Source organism: Argentina anserina, chromosome 6, assembly GCF_933775445.1.
Source record: "Argentina anserina chromosome 6, drPotAnse1.1, whole genome shotgun sequence".
Taxonomy (NCBI): Eukaryota; Viridiplantae; Streptophyta; class Magnoliopsida; order Rosales; family Rosaceae; genus Argentina; species Argentina anserina.
Window position 1 is genome coordinate 36,549,397 of NC_065877.1, and position 14,145 is coordinate 36,563,541.

The following is a 14,145-nucleotide window of genomic DNA, read 5'->3' on the forward strand; positions in this document are numbered from 1 at the left end:
TAATATAGGACTGGATATTATAATTATGGCTAGTGTCAATGACATTGGGCATTTTCAGTGAAATCTATACTGGTTCCCCCCATGGACATTTAAGCAGGTATGGCCTTTCAGGATTGTTACCCTAATCCAATTATGAAGCCTAACCCTGTAATGGCCTTCTCTTACATTAGTCAAGTCTTGTTTTGGGTCAGGTATGGCCCTTGTCCCCTTGAAGGCTTGGAATATATTTGATAGCCAAGAATTTCAACTTGGCAAAAATTCAACTTAGCAGAAATTTATACATCCAATTCATTATGTCACAGTGTCACACACACACACAACATCCGAAAGGTCACATTATTCTCATCGGAAAAAAGGTCTATAACATTATATATGAAATTTTAATAGAATTTTCAACGAGTAGGCTTCTCTTTCTTAATTGACAGGCTGACAGCAACAGTGCGATCCAAATCAAGAATAAACGCAATGGTTGAAAACTTGAAATCAAATCCAAACACACAAACACATGCGCGATGAAGAAAATTAAAAGGCAGATGATAGCGAGGATCATACATATAGAACTGGTCAACTTTACAAAATTACATCAGAAAGATTATTGTATCTAGCTGGATATCAAGAGTCAATGCCAACTTTGGTATATCAATATTGTACGCAGTGTTGATCTGCAAGCAAGAACTTCTTTGTAGTTGCTACTATAATATATATACAGGTCGTAAGGTGAGACTTCAATATCTTGTTCGAACAATGACAGCTATTCATAATTGTATCTCCTACGTACAGTAGAAGAAGTTGAGTCCAAAAGTGTTCATCTTGTTAATTATTAGCTTCTTGTGTACACCTTGCAAAAGATCTGTATGGATAATGGACGTTAGCCATTATATCTTACGAACGTCTTTTACTACTACATACCAGCAATTATCGGAATCACACGTACCTACCTTCGAAAATGGAGGAGATCGAAGACTAGAAGTGATCTGTACTACCGTACAAGCTAGGTTCATATCTACGTTTCACGTACTGATCACACCCTCTACACTAAATGACATATCGAGAACCCTAAGAGAGAAGAAAGAAATCAGCAAGGATGGCGGGGAGGCCAGTCCATACCGATTCGTCAGTTTGTAGTATATATATATATATTCCACCCAGCTCTGCATGTATATTTCAAATATGCATAGATACTTGATGAACTAGCTGGGAAGCAATCATATAACAGCTTCAAACCCGAGATAGCAACCTAGGATACATGGGGAAGTAACGAATTGATTAGCTGAGCTCAGCCAAAGAAGTTTAATCAAGAGACAACAGAAAATGAACCATAACTTCATTGTCTCTTAATTATTCCATTCACATACGTTATGTATTATTAGACACTAGAATCGTCACGCTGATGATTCCTGACAAGCATAGATCGAGCACAGAACAAATTCTACCAGAATGAACTGGTCGGAACCACTTGGCACAATCGTTAAAATACACCATAGAAGAATTCTTCTCAATTAATTTAGAGACACATACGCTAGCTAGATACCAAATTAAATTCTTACATGTTAACATCACCAGGATAAATACAATCACAAGCTTCCGCAGCTGTGACAGTCTTACTGTTCGATTTCCTTGACCATTTCGTACTTAACGGGCACACATATTTCCCTACTAGCACAAAATTCCACTTGAAATTTTTGTACCTTCTACTTCAATTTCCCTGTCCTTTTCTTGACTGATACAATAACATGAACATTAGTCTCCGATTGACGTTAATGTTCACCATAAGTGTATACTTACAAACTGATTCCAACATGTCGAAAAATTTCCTGGATAGAATTGAAATAAGAGGATAAATTATTATATATATCCGGTATATAACTTATGTGGTGTACCCTTTTAATGTTATTGGTCAACTTTTTAATGTGTTTATTTCTGATTAGTTCTTATATGTAAATAAACTTTTGTCATTTTCACCCCGTGCATGTTAATTATATCATAGCGTAATATGATTGGTTGGGTCTAGGCAGCACGGAAACGCGAAGGAAAGTGTTTTGGAAACTCGAGTTTCCGATAAAATAATGTTTTTATGTTTTTTTTCTTTAAAATGAAGGGTTAGACCTATTTTCGTCGAGTCAAATGACTCATTTCGATATATTTTCGACCTCTCGCTGAGTCGCCGACCCTCCATCCCTCTTGTTGATACTTAGATCTCTCATTATATTTGTGTTATTTCGAATATATAACAGTAACTTATTTAAGTTATTTGAGACTTTGAGTTACTTAAACTAAAAATTTGTTATTATGTTTATTATTTTTTTTGTATAATTTATATATATTTATATATAATTTTTATTTCGACGTTTCTAAAACGTACCCGCTTCCTAAAAAAATTGAAAAAAATACTTCCACGTTTCCAAACGTTTCGCTTCCGCGTACCCGATTCCGTGCAGCCTAGAGCTGGGTACACCACATGATAGTGTCACATGGTGTTCCGGGTACACATAATAACTACTCAAATAAGAGAGATTTTCTAGTGAGGATCATCTTGTTAAGAACTAGTTGAGGATTTTCTAATTAATTTTAAATTAGACCTATTTTTCGGTCATATTTTTTCATCTCAACCGTTTAGATAATATGTATATAAGTTTAGATTAGATATACAAATTTTTAACAAATTTAATAATCGTTAAGATATCAAAGTAGATCAAATAAGTGAACGAACTAAAATTGTCAAATATGAATTGTTCAAACTCACAATAACATTTAAGAATGTCTTAACGATTGTCAATTTTGATGAAATTACATGGATGATCTACTCATATATATCTGAAAACTAAACAATCGAGATATGAATACGAGATAAAAAATAGGTGAATCAAATTAGTCTTCAACAATATAGTCTTTATTAAAAAAGGCCCCGTTGAAATAAACCTCAAGCGGTTTCGATTTGGATACGTACAATACTTGACGACTTCAGTTAGTGTGAACGACTTAGGGTTCTCATGGTGGACTTGGGGTCATCGGTATATATCGGTGTCGGATACCAAATTGGCTAGTTATCGAGTTCCGTGTTACTAGCTTCTTGTTCTAGTTTGAAAATATAAAACATTAGTTATACTAATCTCATGCCACTTGATAGAAGTTTGTTCACGTCTGTTACATTATTAAGCTGATTGCAGCAAACCCAAAAATTGTGTAAACTTTTGTCCGATGCATACCACAAAGTTCGCATCTGCATGTGTATTGGTAAATTAAGACAAGCTAATTAAGCTTACGATCAGGAAAAACCATGTGAGCTCTTACTATATCTCTTACTGTCTAGTTTATCTTCATAGAACAAAAACCTATTTTGGAAGGTCGAGTTTGGCACCTGGCAGGTTTTTTAAACCCAAATTTGAACAGAAGAAAAAACTCTTATCTGATTATGTGAAGATTTATATTGAAGAAAATTCATGTTCGCAAAGCTTTAAAAGAAAACTTCTGCTGTCCTGTATGTTGAGGAAAACACTGAATGAAACACGGAAGCCAACTTAACCATTTGAGCATAGGCACTAATTAAACATGCAGCATTAGTTTGTGTGGTCGGTCAATTTATAGTTAGTTAAAGCAGCTGCACTTATCGATCGACAAGTAATAAGGACTTCATTCTTGATTTTCTTTCTAAGATTCTGAAATGTTAAGCGAAAAATGCTGGCATCGATGATGATCGATTATGATCGTATTCATGGCGTGAAGTGTTGACTATTATTAATTGCATATTACATTAATGTTCTGGGTCAAAAGTCTTATTGTGTGCACTGGTAGGCTTGCTGAAATTTCTACATTTTTGCTTCTACCGTATCATGGTTTGTTCTTCTGATTACGACATATTGAAGACCCCATTTGGAATTTTGGTATTTCTGACGAAGGTGCCACCAAATTTCGACCACATGTGTATTACAATTGAGCTCCCTCGCTGAATATTGATGCACTCAGTATACTGATCTATTAATGAGAAGCTTGATCGATCAGTTTAAAACTTTTGAATGGAACTCTTGAAAATTTCATCTATTGACCAATTCACCCAAAATTGTTAATAGAAACTATACTGTAATAATATTGTTGCAACAATATACTATAATAATATGAGTACATATATAATTAAGTATATTAAGTGGACCGCCGTATCCTCCGTAAAAAAATTAATCCAATCCTTCTCCGGCCGTAATCATATTGCTTTTGAAAAACAATATATATAATCTGGCGCATTATTAATAAACTAAACTAGAATACGTATTTGCAGATTCTGAAAAGCAGGTGAGATTGTAAAGTGGGATGCTTATTATTCTAAAGGCCGGCCGGCCTCGGCGAGCAATAGCAGGCGATCGAATGTAGGTCAATGTTCTCATTTGTGTTTGCATCAGAAATCAAACTTGGATTGCTAGCTTGCTCGAGCTAGCACATAAGGATCGATCATTCAAAAAGCATCCAATAAGATGTTGGCTGCTCCCATTTCTTATCAAAGGTAGATCAACACTGTTTCTAATGCCAAAATGAAAAGTCTAACACGAACTAATGAAAAGTAAAAACTTAGTCTTGCTGTACATGAATGAACCGCTATGATCGGTATCTTTGTAGGGTTTCTGGGCCCTTCTCCAAATCTCTATGCATGATAGACAGAAATATCTGCAATTCCATCATCATGTGGTACTTGACCTAATACATCTCTTGGTTCTCCTAACTTTTAGCTTCTAACTTTTTGCACAATAATATTCTAGCTAGATACTGAGACTCTTTATGAATCTTCATTTCATTTGATTCTAGTGGATTCCTAGTTCATAATAGAGATTCATTTTGCATTGACTTCAATTGGTTCCCTTAATCGAAATAACGATATCGGGCAAGCATTGTCGTGCGGCTTCATCTTCTTCTTTTTGTTTCTGGTCAGACGCAACTCCATGCCAAGTAGTAGTTGCCGGCACATTACAAGCGCAAATTCATCGAGATTCTTTGTTTGTTTGTTTCTTTTTCTATATAGTTATCATTGCTCCATACAAATCCACCAAATGGGGGAGAAAATACGACAAACAAATTCTAGCACTCGATCATTTTTCATGCCATGATATATATTTTGAATAACATGCCATGATATATAGTTGCGCAGATAGTTGACATTCATTCCTTCTGTACATATGTTGCCAGCAAAAGCTGAATATCAAGGAACAGATCGAGATGAATTCATTGTAATATCACATGAGATTCCAAAGATACTGATCGACTAGTTTGTAGCTATTAGATTCTTTAGTAATAAGAATATACACGTATCAGATATCTATTCCCCGCATTACTTGAATTATAATGTGTCAATTATACTTCTACGTACATCTGTCTTTCATGGAATTAAGAAATGAATGTTTTGATTAACTTGTTGATTAGGTTTTAATCAATTGTAGTTTTTACATGCCGGCCATCATCTTGTGTCAGTCTTAATTAACAGGTATTAACTAGGGAGCAAATTAAAAAATTATCAACGTACCGTATCCATGTCAAGAGTGTCTTCGGGTATGAGGCAATCGATACAACGGAAACATCTAGCTAGTAGCAAATTACTACGAATATTTAGGATCTAATTCTGGATCTGATAATGTGGTGAAATAAAAAATCCTAATAAGATATATATAAAAAATGGTCATCAAAATAAAGAAAAACAAGGGTGATCGATCTTGGACGCCATCGGCCAAAAATGTAAGTGCTTTACTAAGTAATGAAATATGCTGATATGTACATGTATATATATATATATATATATATATATATAAGTTGGTGAAGAAGACTAAAAACGAATTTAGTGAGATTTTTATATCACTATCACTGCAGCAATATGGGGCAAAGGCTATATTACATACATAAGAAGTGTAGCCAATAGAGGTGTGGTTAGATGTCACATTTGAGATTAAATGTGGCTTTTCTCCTTTATAAAGAAGGAAAGCCACATTTAATCACAAATGTCACATCTAATCACACTTCTATTGGCTGCACTTCATAATTTTATGAATATGGCATTTGCCCTATATTAGTGTATCAGAAGGTGGGAGTGAATTGACAAACAATTGCCATTTTCGAATCTAAGACAATGTACTACATACATATTGGTGTATATATGCTACTTCATTAATGAGCCATCGCATAATATTACATTGATCATTCAACACCAACGCTCTCTACGCTAATGAAATAAGAGCATATACACGTACAATAATGTCTAATGATAGTCATCACCACGATGAAGATTTATAATTGGGAGAAGCTTAAGAACCACCTGCTAAATTTTTTATATATAAAAGATGAAAACTAATCAAGTATAATTAAACTATTCACTAATATAAAAACTAATAACATAGAAAAAAAATTATTTTTAGCTTGAAGAATCAAATGGCTTTGAAAGACGACAGACAAGTTAGAAGTTGCAATTAGGCTCCAAATTCCCTTAGTTGAGTGGTGTTAGGTGGACCTAAGTATAGGAGAGAGTGGACTCAAGTCCACCCAGATTTGTGGTGGCAAAAAAAACCAGTCATTAAACTTAAAAAAAATAAAATATACTCATACTTAACGTATTGTTAATTTGGGTGGACCTAATATGCTATACCTCTGTTGTTCTAATTCATTTCCACTATTTCTATTAATTTCTAGTTTTCTCCTTCTTAAATCATATAAAAAACTTAAGAACTCTCATATATTGAATATGAAATTGAAGCAAATTTTGGGGGTTTTCTAACTTGTCCTTGATGTTCAAATATCCTTCAACTTTTATTTAAGGACTAATTCCCGTTTATTTGAAGTTCATATGCCCAATCTGGTTGTAAACCTGTAATTGAAAAAAAAATTGATCTTCACCCAAAATTCAAGTCACCCCTATTCGGTTCCTAGGTCTGCCACTGGCGTTACGTACATGCTATTTTGAGAGGGGGTGGTACAGGACCTACGAGCTAGCTAGATCGACGAGATTGTGTATGGACTCGAATATATACTTACCTCTTGCAAAAGATTGGTCCTTAGCTGGCTCTAATAATTCATCATAAAAATGCAAGTGGTAAGTGTACGTTTTAATCCTAGAAATAGCGCGGGATATGGAATCTCTATGTATACTGCATCATGCCATCGATTGGTTTTCAACAATTTACCTTTTAATAATACTCGTGCATGGAATTGTTTGAAGCTTTTTTTGGTTAAGGAATTGTTTGAAGCTTAATAAAAAAATCTGGCCGGATAGGCCTCTCCGATCCCACATATGTTTGTTATTTTTAATGGTACGTATGTAACTACATGTATGATAATAGAGTCATAATCCTAGACTAACATAATTGCATACATGGCACATATCCAAAAGTTGTAACATAAAATAGCCTAGCCACACGCCAAGCCACCTTCGAGGTCGTTGCCTGGAAACTTCAGCATTTGAACGAAAAAAAAAGTCAAACAATTAAAGGTTAGGAATTCGAATGACTCGAACTCGATCTCCTCTTTCACACGTTGGATGTCCCTGAGATGGACAAACAAAGAAGAAGCTGAATTTGAAGACTTGAATCTTAGTTATAGCTTAAGAGAGCTATTCTCTATTTAAATACCGACGAGCACCCTCCTTATTTTCTGTGCTGGTGTGAGAGTGCAGAGCTAGCTAGCAGCTAGAGAGCTCCGTTTACTGGTTTAAACCTAGCTATCACCTACTGCATATTAAGCTACTCCACTCTTTTCTCGTATCCTCTTTCCAAATCTTGATTGATCAGTCGCCATGGGAACTCAAGCTCCGGACGGCGCTACTTACAACCAGGCAGAGGTTAGTATCTTTCTCGATCACCGTATCTGAAACTGTTGAAACTTTCAGAACTTCTGAAGGTGTTGATGATCTTGTTTATATTGTCTGAGGTTGCATCTGGTTATTTCATAATGGGAAATTTGTCCCCTCTTCTCTCATTTATCCTTCGTTGCCCATTTTGGTTTGGTTTAATTCTTTCTGTATGCTCGGAATCTAATCTACATGACATGTTAATATATACTTGATACTAAGTTATACAACAACTCGAATCTTAATTACAAGGTAGTGATATAAATCTATATAACATGCAATTCGAAACTTGTAAAGCCGTCATTCAACAGGTATTATACGTACGTAAATATCTTATACTTATTGCAAAATTTTCATTAATTTTCTATGAATTTCAACTGTATACGTACCTCATTTCTTCTCATTTTTGTTTCATCTATGATGAGTTCATAAACAAACCCAGAAAGATATCATTTTCAACAAATATCTTTAAAGCCCCCTCGACAACATGTAGAGCACATTGACTAATAATTCCTTCTTTGGTGTTCCTAGAGACCAAAACGTGGTTTCGTTGACAGCATTAGTATTTTTATACACCAGTTGTCACTAAATTTCAAGAGGATAGGTTTGAAAACATTTATGGCACGTACGTCCTAAGTTTTCTATATAATTAGGCCGAAATAGAAAAAAAATCAACATTCATTTCAATCGAATAAATTTTGTATTTGGTAACGGGCACCAGGAAATAATGAGATATGGGGCCATAAGCTAATAAGTCACTATTTACGTATCAAGGACAATCCAGCCATCACTAATTGACAACTGAGAAGTTGTAGTCAACATTTGATTCCATCCCCAAATACGGGGATACCAATCTCCCAAGATTCACTTAACTGAGATTAAATCCCCAAAAGACCCTCCAAAGGTTCCTAAATTTACCACTACTGCCACCCAAGTCTTCTCTGCTAGCTAGGAATATTGAATACTACTGTTTGTTTTAATTGTTAATATTTGAAGTGTACATTTTGTTGTTGATACTCAAGAACGCAGATTCAACCGTTTAGTGACATTTTGTACTAATTATTTTTCACTTATATGATAGATGGATGAAAAATTAGCTAAAGAAAAGGCAATTAACGATTGGCTTCCAATTACTTCTTCAAGAAATGCAAAATGGTGGTATTCGGCTTTTCACAATGTTACGGCCATGGTTGGAGCTGGTGTTCTCGGTCTCCCTTATGCCATGGCTGAGCTTGGATGGTATGTTAATTCTATATTCTAATCAATTAAGCATCAAATTAAAACCTTATAACTTCTGTCAGTTAATTTGATTGATGTCATTGTGTAAACTCAGGGGTCCTGGTATAGCTATTATGGTCCTTTCATGGATCATCACATTATACACACTATGGCAAATGGTTGAGATGCATGAGATGGTTCCAGGGAAGCGTTTTGATCGATATCACGAGTTGGGTCAGCATGCATTTGGTGAAAAGCTTGGTCTTTACATTGTGGTGCCTCAGCAACTCATTGTTGAAGTTGGTGTTTGCATTGTGTACATGGTCACCGGAGGAAAATCGCTGCAGAAGGTCCATGACACTGTGTGCTCAGACTGCAAAAACATCAAATTGACTTACTTCATCATGATCTTTGCCTCTGTTCACTTTGTTCTTTCCCATCTTCCCAACTTCCACTCCATCTCCGGCGTGTCTTTGGCTGCAGCTGTCATGTCCTTGAGGTCAGATATTTTTGCTAGGCCTTCTGTGTTTCTTCCAAGTTAGATTTAGTCTTGCACCCCCAACATGTTTGACTAAATGCCTCTAAGCTATGCTACATGTGTGTGTGATTTGATTCATTAACATCTTGGATACTAATCGCGTGTGATGCATGTTTGGCAGTTACTCTACCATAGCATGGACTGCTGCGCTTGACAAAGGTGTGGTAGAAAATGTCGATTATGATTATAAAGCAAAGACTACTACAGGAAATTTTTTCAACTTCTTAGCTGCATTGGGTGAAGTGGCTTTTGCGTATGCTGGCCATAATGTAGTCCTCGAAATTCAAGCAACAATTCCTTCTACACCAGAGAAGCCTTCCAAGGGACCAATGTGGAAAGGAGTCATTTTTGCCTACATAATTGTGGCTTTGTGCTACTTCCCAGTTGCTCTGGTGGGATATTACATATATGGAAATTCAATTGAAGACAACATCCTCGTCTCATTGGATAGACCCAAATGGCTAATCGCAATGGCCAACATGTTTGTTGTCATCCATGTTATTGGAAGCTATCAGGTTAATTATGGACCTATCAATATATTTTCTAGATTTTTTTGAATTTCCTTTTCTATTCTCAAACATTTAGTCTGACAGCACAATCTCTGCTGCAGATTTATGCCATGCCAGTGTTTGACATGATGGAAACTCTACTGGTGAAGAAGTTGAATTTCAGGCCAAGTTTTAAGCTTCGCTTTGTTACACGAAATACATATGTCGGTAAGTGTTACAGTTGGCCTTAATTCCATCAAGTTTATGCTGTTGCTTCGAGTTAAAGCTGGATGTGCACTGATGATGAACTACACATTTGTTGCAGCAATTACCATGTTTGTTGGAATTACATTCCCGTTCTTTAGTGGTCTCCTTGGATTTTTCGGAGGATTCGCTTTTGCCCCAACAACATATTTTGTAAGCTCGAAATCTATTCCATCACATTCTAATGAAATCAAACTGATACTCTGATTTTCCTTTTCACTCTCTAATGAACTTGTTAATATCTTCAGCTCCCTTGTGTAATGTGGCTTGCAATCTATAAACCAAAGAGATTCGGCTTATCCTGGTGGTGCAACTATGTATGTTCAGTTTCGTTGATTATATTATCATTTTTCTTAAACAGAGTTTTATTTCCTTTTCATTGCTAATATTTGAGTTATTAATCTTATTTTGACTTGTTGATTTCAGATCTGCATCTTCTTCGGTGTTCTTTTGATGGTTCTATCACCAATTGGAGGACTGAGATCAATCATCGTTCAAGCCAAGACCTACAAATTCTACTCATAAGCCATTGGTCATCATCCTTCCAAGCCACAAGCCTGAAAGGGGTAGTAGTAGTAGTACGTAGCTCTATAAAGAAAAGAAAAAACAGAGTAATTGATGATGAGGAAGAGACTAAGGACTCAATACCTTCACCAGCAAGTAAGCAGCGGACAGAGAGAAATCTCGTTGGTTCGTCGCCATGTATCAGGGGAAATTTCCAAAGGGCTTTCTATTATTTCTCCATTATGTATTTGTTTGTGCATGTCATCATGTATATGATCTTTCTTTTTGTGTTTGTTTCCTGCATTCTTTGTGTGAAATCTTTGTTTGAGCAGGTTATTATAGCTATTCTCACTTATTTAGCTTGGACTTGCCTCAGTTAGGTATCCAGCTGGATAACTTTGTTTCATAGGAAGGGGATTTGGTACTGCAATTTTAATTTGCTTATGTACCCTAGTGTGAATGACCTAATTTGCTGGTGCAATAAAACAAACACAAGGTTGAGTTTCAATCCAAGCCGTTCTTTTCTTTTAATGTACTCCTCATCTTAGCCGTTGTTCTTTTACTCATCGACGGTAATTCGTATTATTCTCTGTTAAAATATACTAAAGGACATATATATCGCAACATAAAAGGAGAAATGAAGATTTTCAATTTGCAACTCCAACGAAATCCGGGTTATCGAAACAAGAGATTCAAGATCAACTCACCCGGTGCCTGTCATCTCGAGCCATAACATCCCTTTTCAATCCCCTTAAGTTTGCTCAACGCCAATACCATGATAACGTGAGGATCATCCAGTCCTGCAATGGCCTCTTTCCTGTGTCTTCTATCTGTCTCCCGATTCTCCAAAGGTAAAGCCCCCATATTTTATTTTCAATCCTACAACCAACCAGTTCCTCTACACTTTTTCCTCCAGCTACAGGTGAAGGACTAGAACCGTTTGTCATCTGCATTGCTTTGGATTTTGATCTTCCAAATCACCTCATTACAAGGTGGTCTGTCTTCGGACCAATGATGGATCCAAATCATCCAATGACGGCACTATGTATCACATAATGATATATCCATCTGACACACAAAGTTGGAGGATTCTAGATTCTTCTTTCGAGAGGATATCTTCCATCTGCTATAACTATTGTGTGGCATACTGGAATGGAGCAATCAATTGGTTAGGCCAGTTTAATGATTTAGAATACTTTCACGTTGATGATGAACGCCACGGTTTTATTTATTCCGGAGGAGTTGGAATAAATTTAACAGCAGCATCCAATGCCTTTGTCTTGGTATGAATTAGATTTAGATTTCAAGTTAAAATAGTGGCATTTCGTATCTTCTAGTCATCTGAACGAATATTTAACTGAGCATTTGCACTTAGATTGTATGTCCTGTGTGTGACTGAAATACAGTCACTAACTCACTATTGTGGATATTCTGTTAGACGAATGCTGTGATGGATTGGAGTCTTTGGAGGGATCTTCATATAATGACCCAATATAAAGGCGCTTGAAGCCATGACCAAGAACCAAATTCAAGTTGTGGACCTTAGCGTCTTCAGGGGCTGCCAAAGTGGCAAACACATCAGTCCATATATCATTGGAATAAGACTAATGTTTTCCCATTTTCTATAGGAGGAACGGTAAGGTGTATAAGACCGAACTCGTATACAGGGCCGGCCTTTGGCATGTGTCGGTTGTGTGGTGGCACAAGGCCACTGGTTGGCGAAGGCCTCAAATTTTTTTTACCATATATTCTAAGCTATGTTAAGGATAAAACAAAACATATATTTAACCAAGTACAGTTGTAGTTAAGTTGGTTGATCACCACTTATGCCAAATTGACCATCATGGTTCGAAACCCACAAAGTCTTTTTCACACTCTCCTTGTTTTCTACCATTTTTTTAAATTTCTTTTTGGTTTGTGTTAATAGCCCAAAGAGTTTAACTTCTATTTAGTCTAATGCTCACAGAATTTTCATTTCAAATTGATTAAGAATTCTCAAGTGTCAAAGGTAATCTATGCTCCTATTCTCTTTTGCCGATTTTTGTTTTGTTTTCAATTTCGGGAGAAAATCAATTATGATAGCAATTATTTGTCTTCTTGATGATATGATTACATTAATTGTGTTTTTTTTGTCTTAAGAACTTGAGAAATATGTTAATATGAGTTTTTTTATTAAGTGTATACTCTTTGGCTTTACTTTAAGAATTAGAAGAACATGAATTCTTTCACTTCAAAATGGTATATTTGTTGTTTGTTAAAAAACATAAACACACACAGCAAGGCCATAAATTGTTTTTCATACAAGGCTACCCGTGACACAAGACCGGCCCTGCTCGTATAGAGTACTTTAGGAAAGAAAAAAAATCAAAGATGGAGCACAGTTTATTAACTTGGTTCCTGCGTTTAACATTGCCCATTTACCCCAAAATACAATGAGATGGCTAGCTATCAATTCGATCAAATTTTTGTAAGTTCAACCTTTAATCAAATCTGTATGCGATATAGGTTCATGCATGCGCGCAGTGTTTGGTTTCTCTAATCGTAGAGTCCATTTTAAACGTTCATAAACCTGGAAGAGTGCTGGGGAGTGAGAGAGTGTAGCTGCAGTACCATACATTTAGTTCTGCATATTCTACGATACAGCAAGGCAGCAAGCCTAGGGTACGTGTATATATATATATATATATATATATATATTTATATATAGCTAACCAAAATCATTAGACATGGAACTTGTAGTGATCATATACATTTGACTGTGCCAATTAAAACTGCCACACTACTTGTCTACTACATGACTTCGTTCTGTACGTGGGCTAGTGTTAACGATCGATCTAGGGTTTGCAGCGCCCAGTAATTCATTTATTTTATTAAGCACTTGAAGTCCTTCTGTCGATCAAATCTACTTCGTGTAGGCTGTAGCACATGAACAAAATGTAGCTGGCGAAGTATTTCGAACTTGCTAACTAGCTTTGTCCACCTTGTGGATGGGTGTTGTCTTTTGGTGAGGGCACAGAGCAGGACGATCCTATTAAAACCTCTCTTGTTATGTTACAATTACGCTGTCGGCGATATGTATGTACATGATAGTAATCGATGTAGACATGATCGGGTTATTAGACATCGATATAACTTGTATATGTACGTGATGCAGCTGGCCAATTTGTAGTTCTCATTTTTTATGCGAGTGCGACAATATTGTACATAACTAATTAGTCCCAATCAAGTTTTCCAGGCATGTTCTAAATTTGTATCATGTACCATACATAATAGCAGATGTTTCGTTACCGATCGACACCAAAATGACGTTGTAGCCTATGTGA

At 36.0% G+C, this 14,145-nt stretch overlaps 1 protein-coding gene across 1 annotated transcript; it reads left to right on the top strand.

Moving 5' to 3' along the window:
* The first annotated feature begins 7,592 nt into the window (after positions 1 to 7,592).
* LOC126798482 (lysine histidine transporter 1) lies at positions 7,593 to 11,330 on the top strand. Its single transcript, XM_050525470.1, has 8 exons — positions 7,593 to 7,801; positions 8,892 to 9,049; positions 9,144 to 9,527; positions 9,688 to 10,081; positions 10,177 to 10,282; positions 10,380 to 10,471; positions 10,567 to 10,635; positions 10,745 to 11,330. The coding sequence occupies exons 1-8, from the start codon at positions 7,757 to 7,759 to the stop codon at positions 10,841 to 10,843; spliced, it is 1,347 nt and encodes a 448-aa protein (XP_050381427.1). The 5' UTR covers positions 7,593 to 7,756; the 3' UTR covers positions 10,844 to 11,330.
* Positions 11,331 to 14,145: the final 2,815 nt, after the last annotated feature.